Below are 23,497 nucleotides of genomic sequence, written 5' to 3'. Positions count from 1 at the left end.
ATAACCAGAAGGCAAAAAATAAAATGATAGTAGCAAATCCTTACCTAGAAATAATCACTCTAAATGTAAAGGGATTGAACTCACCAATTAAAAGCAGGGTGGCTGTAGAGGTTTAAAAAACACACACACACACACAAACACACGCGCACACACACACACACACACACACACACACACACACACACACACAAGTCCCAACTATATGCTACCTAGATAATACTCATCTCAGCTCTAAAAACACACATAGGTTCAAAGTGAAAGTGTGGAAGATGATATTCCAAGCAAATAGATACCTAAAGAAAGTAGGTGTGACCATACTTACATCAGACAAGAAAAACTTCAAGAAAAACAAATGTAGGGGCACCTGGGTGGCTCAGTGGGTTAAAGCCTCTGCCTTCAGCTCAGGTCATGATCCCAGGGTCCTGGGATGGAGCCCTGCATCAGGCTCTCTGCTCAGCAGGGAACCTGCTTCCTCCTCTCTCTTTGCCTGCCTCTCTGCCTACTTGTGATCCTTGTCTGTCAAATAAATAAATAAAATCTTAAAAAAAAAAGAAAAATAAATGTAGTAAGACACAAAGGAGATCATTATATGATGATAAAGAGATCAGTACCCCATGAAGATGTAACAGCTAAATGTATATGCTCTCAACATCTGAGCACCAAGATATAATATTAAGTAAATAATAACAGATCTTAAAGGAGAAATAGATGATAATGTAACAATTGCAGGGGACTTCAATACCCCATTATATAGCAATGGGTAAATCATGCAGACAGAAAATCAACAAAGAAACTTTGCAATGAAGCACACTTTACAACAAGTGGACTTAATAGGCATATACAGAACATTCCATCCAATAGTATCAAAATAAACATTCTTCTCAAGTGCACATAGAACATTCTCCAGCATAGATCATATGATAAATCACAAAACAAATCTTAGCAGATTTAAAAAGATTAAAATAATACCAACTATCTTCACTGATCACAGTGGAATGAAACTAGAAATCAACAACAAAAAGAAAGTGAGAAGATCCATAAATCCATAAGAAATGGAAGAGGAGACATTAAACTGATACTACAGAAATATGAAGACCTCTATGCACAATGATTTGCCAACAAGTTACATAACCTAGAAGGAATGGATACATTTCTACAAACACACAACCTACCAAGACTAACTCAGGAAGAAGTAGAAAATATGGACAAATTAATGAATAAAGAGACTGAATCCATAATCAAAAAATCCCAACACAGAAAACTCAAAGACCAGATAGGTTCACTGGAAAATTCTACAGAACATTTAAAGAATCAACACCAATCCTCCTCAAACTCTTTCACACTCTTCCCAACTCATTCTATGAAGCCAGCATTAATTAGCTTGTAAAGCCAGATAAGGATACCACAGTAAAAGAAAATTATACACTAATATCCCTGAAGAATATAGATGCAAACATTCTTAACAACATACTGGCAAACTGATTTCAGAAATTCATTAAAAGAATTATACACTATGGCCAAGTGGAACTTATCCCTGGGATGCAAGGATGGTTCAACATATGCAAATCAATCAATGTAATACATCGCACCTATAAAATTAAAGATAAAAATCATACGATCATCTCAATAGATGCAGAAAAAACATTTGACAAAATATAACACCATTTGATGATAAAAAATCCTTAACAGATTGGGTATAGAAGGAACATACTTCAACATAATAAGGGACAAATGTGACAAACCTACATTTAACATTATACTTAATGGAGAAAAACTGAAAGCATTTCTTCTAATATTAGGAATAAGACAAGGATGCCTATTCTCACCACTCCTATTCCCATCCAAGTACTAACCAGGCCCAACCCTGCTTAGCTTCCGAGATCAGACGAGATCGGGCGTGTTCAGGGTGGTAATGGCCATAGACTCACCACTCCTATTCAATACAGTATTGGACATCCTAGTTAGTGCAATTAGGCATGACAGAGAAACTAAAGACATCCAAATCAGGAAGGGAAAAAGTAAACTCTTTAGTTGCTGATCGTATATGTAGAATCAACAACTTTAGTAAAGTGGCAGGATAAAAAATCAATGTACAGAAAACAATTGTATTTCTTTACACTAATTATGATGCATCTAAAAAAAAAACTATCCCACTCATAATAGCATCAAAATAATAAAATATTTAAGAACACATTCACACAAAGTAAAATATCTATACAATGAAAATTATAAGACTTGGCTGAAAGAAACTGAAGAAGACACAAACAAATTGAAAGACATCCCATGCATGGTTCAGAAGAATTAATAGTTAAAATGGCCATACTACCTAAAGGCATCTACAGATTTAATGCAATCCTCATCAAAATACCAAAGGCATTCTTCACAGAAATAGAAGGGAAAAGTCCTAAAATCTGTATGGAATCACAAAAGACCCTAAACAGCTAAATCAGTCCTGAGAAAAAAGAACAAAGCCAGAGGTATCATTCTTCCCAATTTCAAATTGTAGTATAAAGCCATAATAATAAAAACAGTATGATACTGGCACAAAAACAGACCCATCAACCAGTGGAACAGAATAGAGAGCCCAGAATTAAATCTTGATATATTTGGTCAACTAGTATTTGAAAAGGGAGCCAAGAATACCCAATAGAGAAAGTATAGTTTCTTTAACAAATGGTGCTGAGAAAACTGGAGAAAGATATGCAGAACAATAAAATTGGGCCCCTATCTTACACCACTCACAACCTTAACTCAAAATAGATCAAAGACTTAAACACAAGACTTGACACTATAAAACTGTAGAAGAAAACATAGGGAAGATATTGGTCAATATTGATCTTGACAATGATATTTTTAACATACACCAAACCACAAACAACAATAGCAAAAATCAACAAATCTACATTAAACTCTAGAGCTTCTGCACAGGAGTGCCTGGGTGGCTCAGTTGGTTAAGCATCAGGTCATGATCCCAGGGTCCTGGGACTGAGCCCCACATTGGGCTCCCCACTCAGCTAGGAGCCTGCTTCTCCCTCTTCCTCCACCTCCTCTCCCTACTTGTTCTCCCTCTCTCTCTGTCAAAAAATAAATAAAATCCTAGGGGGGGAAAAAAGCTTCTGCACAGCAAAAGAAACAAAATGAAATGACAAGCTATAGAATGGAAGAAAATTTTTGCAGATCATATATTGGATAATGGGTTAATGCCAAAGCAAATAAAGAACTCAGCTAACTTAATAACAAAAAATTCAAACAATCCAATACAAAATGGGCAGAACTAAATAAAATTTTCCAAAGAGAACATCAAAATGGCCAACAGACACATGAAAAGATGTTCAACATCACTAATCAGTGAAATGCAAATCAAAACAACTATGTGATATCTCATGCTTATTGGAATGGCTATCACCAGAAAGATGAGAGACAACAGGAGCTGGCAAGAATGTGGTGAAGGGAATTAAGAGTGCTCTCATTTTGATGAGCACTATATATGGAAGTAATATATGGAATTGTTGAATCACTACACTATACACCAGAAAATAATATAACACTGTATGTTAACTACACTGGAGTAAAAATTTTAAAAAAGAATGTGGTGAAAAGAGAACCTATATACATTTTTGGTGGGAACATAAATTGGTCCAACCATGATGAAAAACAATACGGAGGGCTCTCAAAAATTAAAAAAATATATATATGTACCACATGATCCAGCAATTCCTTTTTTGTTTATAGACCCAAAGGAAATGAAATCATGATTGCAATGAGATTTTTGCATTCCCACTTTTATCAGAGCATTAATCACAATAGCCAAGATGTGAAAACAACCTGAATGCCCATCAATGGATAAATGAATTTTAGAAGATATGGTAAATAAACACAATGGAATATTGTTCAGCTAGGAGAAAGAAGGATATCTTCCTATCGGCTATAAATGGATGGGTCTTGAGAACATTATGCTGAACCAAATAAGTCATATAGAGGAGACAAATACTATATGATATCACTAAAAAGTTAAACCTGTTTTTAAAAAAAACCAAAACAGTAAAATGGTAGTTAACAGTAAAAAAGAGGAGAGGGAGAAGAGTGATGGTGTTTAAGGGTATAAACTTGTAACAAATAATAAATAAGCCATAGAGATCGAATGCACAGTATAATCAATATAGACCAAATGTTATACTTTAATTATGTAATGTGATAAACTTTGCTACATCAGCAATTACAAAACATAACTGTATCAAAATGATACATTGTATACCTTAAACTTATACAATGTTACATGCCAGTTATTCAATTTTAAAAATTAAGTAAATTTAAAATTAAAAAGTTCAGTTCCTGATGGTAAGCTCAGAGGTCCAGAACAGACCCAATGAATATTCACAGTTTCTGAGCATATGGGTTAAAATGATAGGCAGAACCTTCACCTTGGTTCTCTGATATGTGCTATGAGAGCTATTTTGAAAGTAAAAGTGAGGTAGAAATATTACTCTCCTACCTTACTAAAATGGTAAATCAAAGGGAATGTACATTCCTGGAGAAGATTCATAGATTCATTATATCATCAAAACTAAACATACAGTCACACTGTTTATTTCCAGAGACTTATTTATTTTCTCACTGTGTATTGTTGGTCTTGAGAGGCCAACTGAGCACTATTAAATTCATACTTATGGTAGAATTTTCTTGTTGTTCTTACAGTAGCAGAATATAAAAAGTCCATCACACATGGTCACAAGTAGCTAATTATTCTAGCCAATGTTTTTTTCTCAGTTCCAATCACAAGTACTATCTGCCTTTACTGGAAAGAAACAGCAGTATACTTATAATCCTGCTCAAGAACCAGAACAACTGTCTTAGTGCTATGGTCTCATTCTAAGAGAATTTAACTGCCTCACTACTACATGATACATCACAATAACAATGATTTGTTGTAAGCCTTGGAGAAGGCAGGGCAACTGCCTGATATGCCTCATTCAAATACATGTATAAGAAAGAGAAAAGAAAACATTCTTTTAAATACAGAAACTTGGCATCTAAATCTGATTCATGGGAATCCATTGATTTAGAGCATGTCAGGATTGTTTCCAAGAAGAAAGGTCCAACTTGTTCTACTTCACACTATATCTACCATTAAGAAAGGAACATAGGTCTAACTTACCAGCATTACTTGATAACATTCTTCTATGATCTATGATCCAACATTTTTCTGCTAGGTATATATTATAGAGAAACTCTCATACATATGACCAAAGAACAGACATGTCCAGAAATGTGCAATGAACGCTTATAACAACATTCGTAGAAAAAACTTTCAAGGAAAAAAAGAAACTGTGAATGATCCAATGTCAAAACCAGGAGAACAGACAAAAAACAATACTGGTATACACATACAATGAAATGCTATAAAGCATAAAACATGAATCTAGATGGAAATTCATAAACAGAATTATTGCAAAATCAAGATAGTGATTTCTCTCTCAGAGGCTTAGAGAGTGTTGCAACTAGGAAGCATAAAGAGGGTTCTAAGATACTGGTATATGTCTAGTTTTTAACCTGGATGAGGGATGCATGGTTGCCCATGCTATAATTGTGTTTTTAAATTCTGCATATATGTTTTATAAAGGTAGAGAACCTGACAAGCTGCTACTGTTGTGTGGGACATGGGACAATCAAAAGTTCTCCAGCAGATTGCTGTGCAAGCTACTCTACCTCTTAGAGCCTATGGCATGGCAGAATAAATGAAGCTTGAAATGCTTTTAGCTGTGACATAGAAATAAGCCTTTAGCAGGTCCCCCCCAAAAAGAAGTGGCAGTCTCTAGGGTTTTGGAATAGTGCCATACATCCTTCAGCAGGTAACAGCTGCTAAGAAACAACTCCTGGATTGCTACCAAGCTCTGATGGAGACTGACTACCTGGTCATAAGACTCAGGGACCATCTGGCCAGAGCTACCAGTTATGAATTGAAGGTTATCTAATTCAACAAAGCATAAAATTGGGTATACCATTTTAGCAGTTAAAAAAATGTTTATAGATGGCTCTTTATAACATGCTGACACCAGCTGGAAGTAGACTTCTATCCTTGGAGATAGCCCTAAAACACAACCTACAAAGGAGATCCTCCCAGTGGCCAAAGTTTGAGTAGTACATTTGGTTACGCATTTTAGTTAGGAAAAGAGGTAACCTAAAAAAGACACAATATTAGTTTTCCTGAAGTGGATACCAAGTCTGTCATCTGGTCAGTTTGGGTTATTTATGCCTGTAGGTAAACAGGTAACATGGAGAATCACAGTATTGGCTAGGGTAATTGATGCTGATTATCAAGGATAAAATGATTTGTTAACACACAGTGAAGATCAAAAGAATTATGGAAAGATGTTAGGGAACTTCTGGGGTTATCTCATGTGCTATTATGACCAATAATAAAATTTCATGACTTTTTTACATAATTTTATAAATAGAAGAATCACCTAGAACCTTCAGGAATAAACATGTGGGTTATGCACTAAAGAAAAAAGTTCATCAAACTAAGATGCTGGCTAGGGACAAGATCCAGAATGAATTTTGGAGGAGGTAGGTCATAAATTGTAACAATTACAACCAGCAAGAGAAATGAGAATGGTAACCTGAACTTTTATTTCTTTGCTCATCCTCTCTACATAGCCAGTTTCTCTGTAAGATTGGCATTATCAAAATTTTAAAAATATTTCTTCCTCTCCCTTTAGGCTGAGTCACAATATATAGTTAGATAGATATATGCTCATCTATCTATCTATCTATCTATATCATTGAAGATCCTGTACTTAGAGAACAGTAGTCCCAGTCTTGGTTGGAAAATATGTGGGTAGTTGCTGAAGATCTTTCTAGATCCTTTCAAGATTATTTTAGTGATAAAGGGCAGAAATCCAACCTGAAGTAATGGGAAAATAGGATAGATGGAGGGAGAGGGGGAGAGCAAAAGATTAATGGATTTTTTAGTTATTCCAGGAGAATGAGGAAGAGTTCTTCCAAGGAGAAGAATGAGTTCAGCTGGGATTGACTTGAACTCCAGTCTTGACTCTGAAGGACTTTACACCACCAGTTTGTATTTCTTGCTTCTCTCTATAATCATGGCTATTTCCCACTCTGGTTCACAGTCTTACAAAATGAAAAGCAAAGTGGGATGAATACTTTAACTTGGGATAATTTTAATCATTCTTAAACTCAAAAAAACTATCTCGTTTCTTCCAATTACAAAAGAGTTAAGATTCACCTGATAATATGGGTCTAGTTCCCAATTCCATCAGCTTTAACAAATCAAACTAGACTGTCCCTGATTTCTCCTGTTAAATATGGGTTGAAAATACATACATGAAAACTAATAATCAACATAATCAACAGAATTTCCTGTTCCAAGTCTTAAACAGGGCTTCTGAGTATGAAGTAAAAGCAAAATTGTAACTAAAAAGTAAACATTGAAACAAAATAATTTTTGAATTACACCTGAATTTTTAATAGCAAAGTTTATCTACACATATTCATAATTTTTATTTATATATACTTTGCAGATAATTTGTGTAGTATCTGTTTTTAAAACAGAATAATTTAAAAAGTCATTTTCAGTTATAATTTCTAATCAGCAGATATTGTCTATGTAATGTTTTCTTTCTTATTCAATATGTTAAAATACATTTAACTCTAGCATGAGCACCATTTCTATAAAAAAAATCACAAGTAGATACAAAAACATATTTAACAAAAATCATAAATATTTTGGTACCTTAATATTGTCATATACTATTCCTTGTATTACACTAATTTAGAAAAGAATAGAGTAATTTTTATGCTTTATTTAATTCAACATAAAAACACATTTATGTCATAAATTATTTCATATTTAAAGACATGGCATTAACTCTGCTGTACTTTCACTGAGTTTCCTTAGTTTAATGAAAAAAACAGGTGACTTAACTGCTTTTGGCTTTTTGCTTTTCCCTTCCTTTACTTTGTCCAGAAACAAGACTGAATCTTTGCCCTTTGTTGATATTGCTGTCTAAGCTCATTATCATGTGAATATCTGGTTATTGTTTTATAAATGTTCATTTTTCAGAAGCTCGCTGTTTTTTTCTTTCTCAACAGTCAACATTACACTAGCCACACTCATTATCATCATGTGGCAGTACTGCTCTTCCTCTGCCTTTGCTGCTTTAAAAATTAATGCACTGTTATTTTCTGAATACTGCATAAGCTGCTTATGAGTACATTATGCTATCAAGCAAGCACATGCAGAAAAGCTTCCTAAACTGTTATTCTTTCAATGAAAATACAGCTGGTTCTGCTTCAAAGGCACATCTTTTCACCTGCAAATGGACTTGCTCCTACACTTATTCCTCAATTCATTGTCTTTTATTTGTGTCTGGAAATCTTTAATTGCCTTTAATTAGAAAAAAGTAAATTCAGTGCTTTAATCTTGCAAATACATTCAATCATAATTCTGTCTGGGATGAATACCAAGTTCTATTCACTGTCTGATCTCTATAACAAAGATATATAATTTATTGTCCATTTATAGAGACCACACCAATTAAGATACAATAGAAAAGCAAAGAGATAAGAGTCAAAATATTTGAAAAGAAAAATTTGCAATCTAAATTTAATTACTCAAACGAATTATTGGAAGATGAGTTATTTACAGCATGCCAAAAATACTGACAAATAATAATATTTGTTAATCAAAGACTTAGATTTCCTTCAGCATTTTTAGAATAATTTCTTATCAACTGCTTTAAATCCCTCCCCTCTTCCTCGAAAAGCAAAACACTATTTGAAATCTTACTTTTCTCATCTTACCATATGATTACCATATGGTATTACCATATCATATTACTTGTATTACATATAAAAGAGCAATGGAATTTGGCATATAAAGTAATCTCCCTGCCATATGAACACAGATTTTAGTTACTATATTGTAAACTACAAATAACTGTGGAAAAGTCATTATAAAAACAAGGGTCTATAGTCTTTCCTATGGAATCCTATAGCAAACTCCAGTAACAATGTCAATAAACAAATGATCAGCATTTTGATAGCTACAAGATGAACAAAATCAGAAATGGCATGATCACAGGCAAAAAAAATAATTTAAATGTTAATCAAATTGATTAAAATCTTATTACAAAACCATAAACACAATAAAATACAGATAAAGAATAAACAATACAGATCGAGTGGATTATCACTGGTATAGTACACTTTTATATTTAGCCAGTCATATAAAATGATGTAAAATTTGCAAAAAAGTATTTTTCTCAAAATTATTTAGGGATATTTGGGGCACCTGGGTGGCTCAGTCAGTTAAGTGTCTGCCGTCAGCTCAGGTCATGATCCCAGGGTCCTGGGATCAAGCCCAGCATCAGGTTCCCTGCTCAGCAGCAAACCCGCTTCTTCCTCTACTTCTTCCTGCTGCTCCCCCTGCTTGTGCTCTCTCTCTTTCTCACCATCAAATAAATAAATAAAATCTTTTAAAAAATTATTTAGGTATATTTGAACTAAGGAGAGGAAATAAGTAAGCTAATCGTTAAAAATTAAAATTCATTCAAACTTTAAAAATTATGTTATAAAGGCAACTCAAGCCAGTTTTTTTAAATACTTGGACAAAACAGCTTGATATTAATCATATATTGCAGAGGCTCCACCATCCTTGAATAACATTAAGTACTAAGAAACAAGTACTATGCTTTGGGCTGTTAGAAAGATAAACCAACAACTTATTCATGAGATATAAATTAATTTCTCAGAAAATCACATTAAAAATGCTGACCAAGCAACAACTTAGATATGGAGAGAAATGTGGCTGAATAGAAGATATCATCAAGCATATCAAACTTTAGTTTGCACCTAGCCAAAACAAACAAGTAAATGAACAATTTTTTAAGTAACTGCTATGTGTAATGTATCCTTGGGGATACAGAGATAAAAATCAATAGAAAACATTAAAAAAGTATCACAGGGAAGATAAAACAAAAACTTGCAGAAAAATTAAATAACAGCATATCAAAGACACTCATTATTTCAAGAGATATAATAGAACACTCAAGACTAATATGAACAGAGTAGATTAAACAAAGACTGTATAGAATTTAATTACCTTAGAATTAGGGAGATTTTTTATTGAATATTTATAAGTACTTTCTATCATTAGAGGTGATCATCAGGGATGAAAAATAAAATTAGATAGAACTTCTGTCTTCAAGAATGTTTAAATTCCAGTAGGTACAAATAAAATACATATATAAATACTGAAAACAAGGAAGAAAGAGAGTTATATGTGCTATCAGCCAATAAAATGCTCAAAAGACTTCCAGTTTTGAAAATATGGTAGACAGAGCTGAGGTGGACTCTTTTTTTATATAAACACATAGAAATGGTAGTGAAACGCTCATCCTATAAACCTATAAATATTGAATGTATATATATTTTAAATAAACATACATACATGATAATAAAAGGAAAAATAGAAATGTTCAAGTGGCAGAAGCAAAGATAAAACTCAAAGCAAAACAGCTAGTTCTAGCTGATATCCTAGATATCCTTGGGTGGCCTTGGGTGGGGAGTTGGGAGGGAGGTGGTACATCTAAAACCTGTGCCCGGTTGTAGATATCAAGAGGATTGTACATTGGCTTTTAAGGCCCAGGCATGGGCAGCACTGCTATGAGAAAGGAGCTGAAACTGAAATATATGGATAAAATTGAGATCCTCAAAGGATTGACCCAACCATACAAAAGACACTGTACTTATTTGGAGAAATAACAAGGAATGTTTCTACTGCCTCTAAATTCTGGGTGTGTAGAAAAGTTGTGTCACCTATGGGAAATACAAATCGTAAGCCTGTAAGACCCAAAAAGAAGGTGTGAGGTCCAAATTGCAGACATCTTCGGCCAAGAAATAAGTCTAGATTAATGGTCCAAAAATCCCTACTGTCAATAAATAAATTAAACACTGCTCTGCAAGTATATTTCACAATTTAGACTGCTTGAACCCCCTACAGAGGGAGAAAACAGAAACAAAAACAAATGACCCTCTGTTGAAGATGAATACACACACACACATACACACACACGGGGCGGGGGTGGGAGAGAATAAACCATAAAAGGACTGAAAAAAAGAAAGAAAGAAAAAGAAAATAGCATGAGATACAATAAACCAATATAACAAATGGGAAAATTGGCACCATAAGAAGGAATAGTGGAAGAATCTCAAAGAATATATAAAATTGGTATTTAAAATAAAGAGGAAAGAAACAGAATAAAAATGAATGATTTTAAAGTGACCAAATCGACCTTTTACACATGACAAAAAAGGTCACTGAGATTATATATCCGTGGACCCAACTTAGACATAGTAAATAAATGACTGAGAAAGAAAAAGAATTTGTAAATTTAATCTAAGGGAAGATAAGTCAGAGAAATAACAAACCCAAATATGAGAGAAAATTTTTTTTAAGAGTTTATTTATTTATTTATTTATTTATTTATTTATTTGTCAGAGAGAGAGAGAGAGAGAGAGAGAGAGAGAGAAAACACATACAAGCAGGGGGAACTGCCTGCAGAGGGAGAAGCAAGCTCCCCACTGAGCAAGGAGCCCAGTGTGGGACTCAATTCCAGGACCCTGGGATAATGACCCGAGCCAAAGTCAGGCACTTAAACAACTAAGCCACTGCGGCATCCCTGCAATAGAAGTTTTAAGAGAGAAAATATATAACTATGATTTTAAGAATTACGAATGTTGTAATATGAAGTCTCAATTTATATATAATAGTAATGCTAGAAAGAGAAATTAGAGAGAAGGGGGAAAGCCATTATTCAAAAGACCCAAAAAAAAAAAAAAATCAGATATTAAGTACTTCCAGGACTTAGAAAGACAAGAATATTTAATATGAAGGAGAAAACAAGATTTCAAGGTTTTTTTCTTTTTACTAAATAAAAATAAGCATTTGCATTGAATTAAAGCTGAAAAACATTTAAGATAAAAAGAAAAACCTTAAAAACAGGAATGAAAATTAAAAGAAGTGATAATTACATTATTGAAAAATGTCTCATCAGAAATACCAGAAACAAGAAATGAATAAAACAATGCTGTCAAAGTTCTGACCAGATACAAATAATATCAACCTAAAATTATGTATCCAGCTAAACTATAATTCAAAAATAAGTGCAATATAATACTGTCTTATAAACAAAGATCAAGAAATTTTGCCACTAATAGATACTTGCATGAAGGCAAAATAACAAGGAAACTTCACTGGAAGGCAGATGTGAAACACAAAAAGTAAAAAAAAAAAAACAAATATGAAGTTAGATCTAAGTAATTACTGATGACTAAAACTAAAAAAGAGCTGTAACAATTGAGTTTGTGTTGTTAAAAACAAGAAAGAAATAAAGTAATACACACAATAACATGAGCAACAGGAAGGAGTAATCATATATAGAGTTAAAAATCTTTATATTGTTTTGGATAAATATATTAATAGGCTTTAAATTTCATTAAGTCAAATACATCATGAATGAAATTTGAGGAATCCAAGAAGAGGAAGAAAATGAAGAGGAAGAAGAGGAGAAACAAAAAGGAGGAGGAGGGGAAGGAGGTAAGTAGGGGAGGAGGAGAAGGGAAGGCAGGAAGGTAAAAATAGAAAAAGAAAAGAGAGAGACAGGGAGGGAATGAGGAAGGAGAGAAGAAATGAAATGAAATGAAATGAAAACATTTCAAAAAACATTTCCAAATTTGAACAATTAAAAAAACTCCAAATTTCTCAGGTAAGAAGATTTAGGGTAGAGATTAGCAAAATCCACCACAATTAAAAATTACAAAATGAAATCATGGAAATATATCTAGATTTTTCATTCACAAGAAATGATATAGAATTAAATCTGCTTGCTCAAAAATAAGGATTCTTAGGCTATATCAAAAACATAAAACATAATGCTAAAGTTGAGACAAAAGTAAAGCAGCAGGAAAGAAATTCAGAATACTAAACAAGAGCAAGGTATTCACCAATATTAATGTAAGACCAAAAAAAAGCTCTAAGGAAAAACTTAAATTCATTTTTAGAAATAAAAAGACCATCATTTAATAGAAAAAAGAAAAAAAATCAGAAATATATACAAATTTAGAAATGCTACACAACAAAAACATAGCTTTAAAATATACAAAACAAAAACCAATAGAATTACAAAAATTAACATCTCCATCGTCTTATGAGAGTATTTTAATTCTCCTTTCTCACAGAATGACAGCTTAAACATTCATATAAAGTACAAAATAGATTTGAACACCACAAGTAACAGAAGCAGTACAGTATCCTAATGTTAGAGAATACTTATTCCTTTCAAGCATGGACATAAGAACATAAATGAAATTGACCACATACTAAGCAATAGAGAAAAGCTTAATATCACAAACTGACTCTTGAAAGTCTCTGAACAAAAAACAGTAAGTTGGGGCTCAGTTGATTAAGCCTCTGCCTTCAACTCAGGTCATGACTCAGGGGCTGAGTCCCACATGGGGCTCCCTGCTCAGCCTGCTTCTCCCATTCCATGACTCCTCCTCCCACTCATACTCTCTCTCTCCATCTCTCACTCTTCAAATAAATAAACTCTTAAAAAAAAATATGTTTAATAATCAATTCAAATTACGTAAATGTATAAATATATATGAAGTACCTATACATGAAAAAAGTATATTTAAAAGTTCAGAAAAGCTCTAAATAATGTAATGTTGCCAATAATTAAATAAAAAAAGATTCATTAAATGAACACATTATTTTTAAAAAGTTTAAAAAACAAATAGAAAAACACTCATCTCAAATAATTACCAAAGAAAAAGTTAAGAAATGTCAATGAAGGAAATCATAAAGAGTAAAATTATGGAAAAATAAACAGTAGAATATATAGTACCAAAGCTAATTCTTTAAAATGTGTAAAAAATTAGACATCTCAGTTAATATTGATAAAGACATAGTTAAATAACATCAACTAAAAATAGAAACATAGTAGATATTTTAAAAATACTAAAAAAATTTACACACAACTTTATGAATACATTTGAAATTTTTTTATTCAGCTTTATCACTGAATATGTTACCTAGAGTTGCTCAAAAATATAGATCTATTAATCAATTAAAAAAAAAGAGAGAAAATCATTAAAGATCCACTTAAATATAAAGCAATACAGAAGTTTTTTTAGGGACTTTTAGAAACATTCTAGAAGGTTATTTTTACATATTTGTATAACCTATCTCAGAGCATATTAAAGAAGGGTATTATTTCCAATTCATTATATAAATCTTATATGACATTCAAACTAAAACTGAACAAAGATGGTAAGAGAATGGAGAGACATATGTCAATTTCATAAATAAAAAACAAAGTGTAAAAAGTCATAAAATACCAATAAACTGAAATCAACTGCGTATTTTTAAGAAATCAAAACAAAATAAGATTTATATCAGCAATGAAAAGAGAGTGTAGAAAACCTATTAATAAAATTTGACAAAATAAATATTCTTCTGATAGAAAAAATCTTCAATAAAATACCACTTACTTCATTACTTTAAAAAATGGGGGAAAAAAAACAACTCTTGATAAACTAAGAACAAAGGGGAATTTCCTTAGCTCAACAGCAAGTATATACCAAAAACCTAGAAATAACATCACATATAATGGCAAAATGACTGAAACATATCCTTCAAAGTTAGGAATAGAATATGAATATCTCTATTTCTAACTGAAAAACACAACAAGATACAAAAGATTAAATGCAAGAATTAAAATTTTTTAAAGTATACCTATTAGAAAACTATCTATATAGAAAATCAAAGAGAAATTACAAATTATTACAACTAACAAGAAAAGATACTCAATCGTTCATATATTCTTATCTGGATAAAATGACAAAGCAGAAAAACTCACCACAAAAAAAAAGACCAAGAGGCAGTACCAATGGCTAGGGACTTCATCAATAAGGATATTGATAATATGTCAGAACTAGCATTCAGGACAATTATCAAGGTGCTAGCTGGGCTTGAAAAAGACATGGAAGATATTAGAGAATCCCTTTCTGGAGAAATAAAAGAACTAAAATCTAACCAAGTTAAAATTTAAAAAGCTATTAATGAGGTGTAATTAAAAAAATGAAGGCTCTTAATGCAAGGATAAATGGGGCAGAAGAGAGAATTAGTGCTACAGAAGACAAAATGACAGAGAATAAAGAAGCTAAGCAAAAGAGAGACAAACAACTACTGGACCATGAGGGAAGAATATGAGAGAGAAGTGATACCATAGGATGAAACAAATATTAGAATTATTGGGATCCCAGAAGAAGAAGAAACAGAGAGAGGGGCAGAAGGTTTATTGGAGCAAATTAAAATAGAGAATTTCCCTAATACGGCAAAGGGAACAAGCATCAAAATCCAGGAGGCGCAGAGAATCCCCCTCAAAATCAATAAAAATAGGTCCACACCACATCATCTAATAGTAAAACTTATAAGTCTTAGTGACAAAGAGAAAATCCTGAAAGCAGCATGGGACAAGAGGTCTGTAACATACAATGGTAGAAATATTAGATTGACAGCAGACTTATCCACAGAGACTTGGCAGGCCAGAAAGGACCTGATATATTCAGAGCACTAAACATTAAAAATATGCAGCCAAGAATACTATATCGAGCTAGTTGTCATTGAAAATAGAAGGAGAGATAAAAAGCTTCCAGGACAAACAAAAATTAAAAGAATTTGCAAACACCAAAACAATCCTACAGAAAATATTGAAAGGAGTCTTCTAAGCAAAGAGAGAGAGCCTAAAAGTAAGAGACCAGAAAGGAACAGAGACAATATACAGTAACAGTCACCTTACAGGCAATACAATGGCACTAAATTCACATCTTTCAATAGTTACCCTGAATGTAAATGGGCTAAATGCCCCAATCAAAAGATACAGGGTATCAGAATGGATAAAAAATAAGACCCACCTATATGCTGTCTACAAGAAACTCATTTTAGACCCAAAGACACCCCCAAATTTAAAGAGAGGGGGTGGAAAACAATTTACCATCCTAATGGACATCAAAAGAAAGTTGGGGTGGCAATCCTTATATCAGATAAATTAGATTTTAAGCCAAAGACTGTAATAAGAGATGAGGAAGGACACTATATCATATTTAAAGGGTCTGTCCAACAAGAAGATCTAACAATTTTAAATATCTATGTCCCTAATACAGGAGTAGCCAACTACATGAAGCAATAACAAAATCAAAGAAACACAGTAGTAGTAATAAAATAATAGTAGGGGATTTTAACACCCCCTCAATGAAACAGACAGATCAGTTAAGCAAAAGATCAACAAGGAAATAAAGGCTTTAAATGACAAAGTGGACCAGATGAACATCACAGATATATTCAAAACATTCCATCCCAAAGCAACAGAATACACGTTCCTCTCTAGTGCACATGGAAAATTCTCCAGAAGAGATTACATCCTAGTCACAAATCAGGTCTCAACCGGTACCAAAAGACTGGGATCATTCCCTGCATATTTTCAGACCACAATGTTCTGAAGCTAGAACTCAATCACCAGAGGAAAGTTGGAAAGAACTCAAATACATAGAGGCTAAAGAGCATCCTACTGAAGAATGAATGGGTCAACCAGGAAATTAAAGAAGAATTGAAAAAATTCATGGAAACAAACAAAGATGAAAACACAACTTTTCAAAATCTTTAGGACACAGCAAAGGTGACCCTGAGAGGAAAGTATATAGCGATACAAGCCTTTCTCAAGAAACAAGAAAGGTCTCAAGTATACAACCAACCCTGCACCTAAAGCACAGCAAAGAAAGAACAGCAAAGAAAACCTAAAGCACAGCAAAGAAAGAACAGCAAAGAAAACCTAAACCCAGCAGGAGAAGAGAAATCGTAAAGATCAGAGTAGAAATCAATGAAATAGAAACCAAAAGAAACAGTAGAACAAATCAACAAAACTAGGAGCTGGTTCTTTGAAAGAATTAATAAGATTGATAAGCCCCTGGCCAGACTTATCCAAAAGAAAAGAGAAAGGACCCAAATTAATACAATCATGAATGAAAGAGGAGAGATCACAACCAACACCAAAGAAATACAAGCAATTATAAGAACATATTATGAGCAACTATACACCAGCAAATTTGACAATCTGGAAGAAATGGATGCATTCCTAGAGACATATAAACTACCACAACTGAACCAGGAAGAAATAGAAAACCTGAACAAACCAATAACCAGTAAGGAGATTGAAGCAGTCATCAAAAATCTACCAAAAACAAGAGCCCAGGGCCAGATGGCTTCCTGGGGGAATTCTACCAAACACTTAAAGAATTACTACCTATTCCCCTGAAACTGTTCCAAAAAATAGAAATGGAAGGAAAATTTCCAAACTCATTTCATGAGGCCAGCATTACCTTGATTCCAAATCCAAAGACCCTATCAAAAAGGAGAATTACAGACCAATATCCTTGATGAACATGGATACAATAATTCTCACCAAAATACTAGCCAATAGGATCCAACTGTACATTAAAAAGATTATTCACCATGACCAAATGGAATTGATTCCTGGGCTGCAAGGATGGTTCAACATCTACAAATCAATCAATGTTATACAATACATTAATAAAAGAAAGCACAAGAACCATATGATACTCTCAATAGATGCTGAAAAAGAATTTAACACAGCACAGCATCATTTCTTGATCAAAACTCTTCAAAGTGCAGGGATAGAGGGTACATTACCTCAATACCATCAAAGCCATCTATGAAAGTCAACAGCAAATATTCTCAATGGGGAAAAACTGAAAGCTTTTCTCCTAAGATCAGGAACACAGCAGGGCTGTCCACTATCACCACTGCTATTCAACATAGTACTAGAGGTCTTAGCCTCAGCATTCAGACAACAAAAAGAAATAAAAGGCATCCAAATCAGCACAGAAGAAGTAAAACTCTCTGTCTTTGAAGATGACATGATACTTTATGTGGAAAATCCAAAAGACTCTACTCCAAAACTGTTAGAACTCATAAAGGAATTCAGTGAAGTGTCAGGATATAAAATCAATGCATAGAAATCAGTTGCATTTCTATACACCAACAACAACACAGAAGAAAGAGAAATTAAGGGGTCGATCTCATTTACAATTACACTCAAAACCATAAAATACTTAGGCATAAACCTAACCAAAGAGGCAAAGAATCTGTACACAGAAAACTATAAAGTACTCACGAAAGAAATTGAGGAGGATACAAAGAAATGAAAAAACATTCCATCCTCACGGATTGGAAGAACAAATATTGTTGAAATGTTGACACTGGCTGTAGCAACTACTTACTAGACAAGGAAAAGAAAAGCAAAAATGAACTACTGGGAATCCATCTAGATAAAAAGCTTCTGCACAGAGAAGGAAACAATCAACAAAACTAAAAGGCAACCTATGGAATGGGAGAATTTGATATGCAAATGACATATCAGATAAAGGGTTAGTATCCAAAATCTATAAAGAACTTATCAAACTCAACATGCAAAAAATAAATAATCCAGTTAAGAAATGGGCAGAAGACATGAATAGACATTTTTCCAAAGAAAATTCCATTTCTATTATGTATACACACACACACACACACACACACACACACACACACAATGGTATATTATTTAATTACTCAGGCATCAAAAAGAATGAAATCTTGCCATTTGCAATGATGTGGATAGAGCTAGAGGGTATTATGCTAAGCGAAATAAGTCAGTCAGAGAAAGACAAATATATGATTTTACTGATGTGTGGAATTAATTTAAGAAACAAAATGGTGGGGGGGAACCAAGAAACTGATTCTTAACTATAGAGAACAAACACGGTTACCAGCGAGAGATGGGTGGGGGATAGGTTAAATAGGTGATGGGAGTTAATAGGTATACTTGCTGTGATGAGCACTAGGTGTTGCATGGAAGTGTTAAATCACTAAATTGTACACCCAAAACTAATACTACAGTGTATGTTAACTAACTGGAATTTCAATAAAAACTTTTAAAAATGATATGTTAATATCATAAAAGAAAGAAACAGAACTTGTCACAAGTAGACATACACTCTAAGAAATTCCAAAAAATGTTCACCAGGCACAAAGAACATGATTTCAGATTTAAGGTCTGGGATGTAAATATGAATTAAGAGCAGGGTGGTGGTAAATATGCATATAATTGTATGAGCTTTGACTGAATGAACTATAATAGAAATGTCTTAGGAGTCTTAAAAATAGAATTAAGAAATGGAAGCTTCATATTTTGGTATTTCTGAATTAGGGGCAGAGAGAGGTCCCTCAAACTCTCCTGACAGCCAAAGTGCTGTTATTCTGTCAATTCCATGAACTCAAATCTTGTGATTCAATTATCTTTGCATCTGCCAGTACCTAATATAGTCTTCAACCCTAGAAAAGTAGTATAGTAAAGGGATTATGTGGTCATTGCTTGGAATTGAGTCCTGGCTGTACTTTCTACCAATTGTAGAACCTTGGGAAACTTCTTTAACCCATCTGTGCCAAATCTTCCTGATATGTATAATGGAGTTATAAATAGTAGTTGCTTTTTTACCTATTATGAAGATAAAATAAGATGTGCCTCACACAAGATGCTTAATAATGTTAGCAACTTATATTATGTAAGAAAATAGAGATTTACAGGTAAATTAGTTGTGTTTTATAATGAATAACCTCATACATATAAATATTGTTTAGCCTGATATACTTGATGACATATACTTAGAATACATCTTAATTATGTTAAAGCAGTTTTTAAAATTCTCTTCCAATCTTGAAATAATTTATCCCTAGAATAATACATGCAATATTGGGCAATCTTACTCTCTATTCATATGATATTATATCTGAAGAAAAGACCCAAACCAATTTATTTCTCCTTTAAGCCAGAAATATTTCAGAATATTATTTTTCTTAGGTGCACTGCCTTGAAATCGAGAAGGTACTTCATCTTACTACACATTTCAAGATCACGCTAGAGTAATTAAAACAGTGTCCATTTAATATGAGGATTCTGTATCTACAAGGTGTTTCCAGTCACAGCATTAGCCTATTTGATTCTTACCTGAGCGAAGAATATTATAAAGAAAGCTTTTATGAAAGCCATTAATCATTGTCATTTAGTACATAATTGAAAAGGCAAAACTTTTAGCAGAAGATAAATTAAACAGTGATATTAAAATCATCATTCAAAAAATGGCACTGGTATTGGTATTACCAAATATAGTTATTGACTGACCATACAAAAATTATATAAATAAGTGAGATTTCATAACAAGAGGACATTGTACACATGTAATACCACTACTCTTTGTGAATGTTCGTTAAGTAGCAATTGAATTAGCTTACCAATAACTTTAATAGTAAAAAAAAACACTATGATACTATTATATTTATATATTTTATATATATATTTATATATATTTATTTTATATATTTTATATAATATATAATAAATGTGTTATATTTATTATATATATTTATTTATATATTTATATATTTTTTCTTACCACCAATACTAAAATATCTCTTCAAGATAATTATGGCTGATTTATTCCCTCCTCACATTTTTTATCAGATCTGGGAAACATCTGCATAGGACTCCATTTAAGGGAGACAGTGCTGAAGATAAATCTATCATCATGAGTATGAGCTCAGTCTTGTGGTATTTTCTAACTGTGATACAGAAAATCAGATAATCTTTCCTTGAGAAAATCCTTGAATTAGTTAATATCTTAATTAGTTTTTATTAATTAACTAGTCAGTATCTTTTCTATTCCATTTTTCTATCTTTACAAAAAACTTATATATATCATAATATTCTATGGTATATGCATAAGAATCTTAACTCAGTCCATTATCCTTAAAAGTAGTGAACAAAAACATCATCACTCTTTTACTTTTAATATACTGTGTTTGATTATGATTACTCTATTTGTAAAATACACACAGGATAACTCATATCCATGCAACACTCTAGTTTACAAACTGGTCTGACACTTCTCATGGATCTCTAAAGAACCTTGTGAGACAGGTGGATCTTGTGCAGCTAATATTTTCAAGAGGAAGTAAAACAGGAAAGAGAACTTTGTATGGGAATATAATGCATATCACAGCACTCTCTGAATAGTTTAGTATAAGAAAAGGGTGGAGGCCTCATAATTATATTACTTTGTCTCGTCCTTTCTTGGCTCTAATAAATATGAATAGAAGTAAATAAAAGATATGCCATGTCTATAAAAGAGAAGAATTTAGATTTTAATATCTAATCTCCAAAATTGATAGGTAAAAGTCAATTTCAATAAAAACTTTGCAGGCTACTTATTTTTTTGTTTTAGAAAAAGTTCATCTGTGGTGATAGAAATCTGAACGGTAGTTGCATATGAAGGTGGGTAGAGACTGACTGGAAGCAGATATGAATTGCCTGAGAAAATGGAAATGTTTCTATTTTGACTGGCATTTCTGGTTACATGGGTATGTACATTTGTCAAAATTCTAAGAATTGTATATTTAAGAGTTGGATTGTGAATTGATTCACGATATGGCTATTATTTATGTGGTTAGCATATCTTATTTGATCAGAGACTTTAATCTGATAAATCAGTCCTGTTTAAACACAAAAATAACATAGCAACCCACACTATTTATTCATCAGACATCCTCTAAGTGAAGGAAAGAGGGAGGAATATACCCCCTGAAAAAACTCAAGCATCATAAACCATCCCTCAAGAAATTTAATCCAGTTAGAAATACTTTTTTAAATTTGCTTTTATCTGACTACCAGTTAGATGAGTTAGGTCATTTTGTAAGACTCTTTCAATTTCATTTTTTTATTGTAATAGTTGTTTGTTTTGTTTTTATTTTTGTTTATTCAGATTTCTTCTTTCATGAATTGCTTCTTCATGTTTTGTACCCGTTTTACTATTGGATTTCCAGACTACTTTGTTTATTTATTTATAGTAGGATTTTATTTTTCTACATATAAATCTTTAATTGCTTATATATATTCTAAATATTATTTAATATTTCTTTCATTTTGCACCTCTTTTGTTTTACAGAAATATCTTTATGGTGTGCACCTTATAAATCACATTTATAAAATAGGTGTATACTCTTTTGGTATTAATAATTTCTACTTATTTTCTGACTTCTATTGTAACTTCTCTTTTTATCCTTCAGTTTTTTAGAAGAGGTTTTTTACTAACTGCTATTTTTTTTATTTCCAAAGTAGGAATGGATGGAAGTGAGTAGGAATATGTAAAAAGAGAGGGTGCAAGATGGGAAAGGGTAGGTTACCTTTTTTGCTTCTAAACGATTTCTGATTTACTACACTTTGCTCAAAGTTGTAGCTATAGGATACAGATTCTTTAAAATTGGGGGAACTTGGTTTGTGATTTTGTATGTGGGTAATTTTTTATAAATACTTCATGTGCTCTTGAAAAGAATGGGTAGAAAATCTTGTACTTAGAGAATAGTCTAAAATAGATAAGCTTCCTGTTTTTTTTTTTGTGTTGACTAGTGTACTTTTCTCTAGCCCACTATCTTACTAAAGTAAAATTTTGAAGAAGAATTTCAGGCTTATCAAATTATTGTCATTGAGTCAACAAAATTAAGTTTTTACATGGATAAAAATAAATGATTTAATAGATAATAACACTAAAAATACTATATAAAAACATCTGGCCTTAAGAAAAATAATAAAATGCATTTTTGCTTGTATTAAATTAATAAAAATTATAAGAGCTTTGAAAATCACAAGTACACAAAGTATATTTCTCTACTGGTAAGCAGGCTACACTTATTTTTTGCTCTTTAAAAATATATAGTCCTTCATTATTCATACTCTGTGTATCATTTGTATTAAGGAAAAGTTATTTTCTTAATATCACACATCATTCTTTTTTATTTATCTTAATTCACAGAAATGTATCAAAGGGAATCCATTGCTTACCAATTTGCTTTCTGTACTGATCAACAGGAAGTTTTATAGTAGAGGCATCTTTTCTACCCATCTTTGATCTCCAAAATGCCTGCTGCAAAAAAAGAAAATAATTATGATAAAGTCCTAAAAAATCAAAAGGACTATCTAAAACCTTCAGGAATAATTTATTCCATAAAACCCATTTTTAAAGCAATGGGTAAAAATGTCTTTGATTATTCCCATTAGATATCAGTAAAGAACACAAATTCTTTCAAATAAATTATCAAGGATACAATTGCTGGTAATTAAATTTCCCAATTATTTGTTCTTGGTAACATTCATTTTATCAAGTACTATAAATACTCAATTAAACCAAACTGTTAAAAGTATTATCTGTAAATGTGAAAACCATGTACCGTTGACTCAGATGGGTTAGGGTTGTAGGCATGCTCTTGGCAGTATGTTTCTTTCTAATTACCCATTCTGTTACACAA

General features: G+C 32.4%; 1 protein-coding gene across 2 annotated transcripts in view; it reads right to left on the bottom strand.

Annotated features, from left to right (window-relative positions):
* The window catches only part of LOC111146803 (triple QxxK/R motif containing), a 100,040-nt gene that overhangs the window by 24,949 nt on the left and 51,594 nt on the right, over positions 1 to 23,497 (bottom strand). For both annotated transcript variants that reach the window (XM_022502491.1, XM_022502490.1), the window contains one exon: positions 23,034 to 23,115. In XM_022502491.1, coding sequence (XP_022358199.1) covers positions 23,034 to 23,094 — 61 coding nt within the window. In that variant the 5' untranslated portion in view covers positions 23,095 to 23,115. The remainder of the gene's footprint in view (positions 1 to 23,033; positions 23,116 to 23,497) is intronic.

This window comes from Enhydra lutris, unplaced genomic scaffold (assembly GCF_002288905.1).
Source record: "Enhydra lutris kenyoni isolate GAN:26980312 unplaced genomic scaffold, ASM228890v2 scaffoldscaffold14, whole genome shotgun sequence".
In the NCBI taxonomy this organism is placed as follows: domain Eukaryota; kingdom Metazoa; phylum Chordata; class Mammalia; order Carnivora; family Mustelidae; genus Enhydra; species Enhydra lutris.
This window is presented reverse-complemented; position numbering and strand designations above follow the sequence as displayed.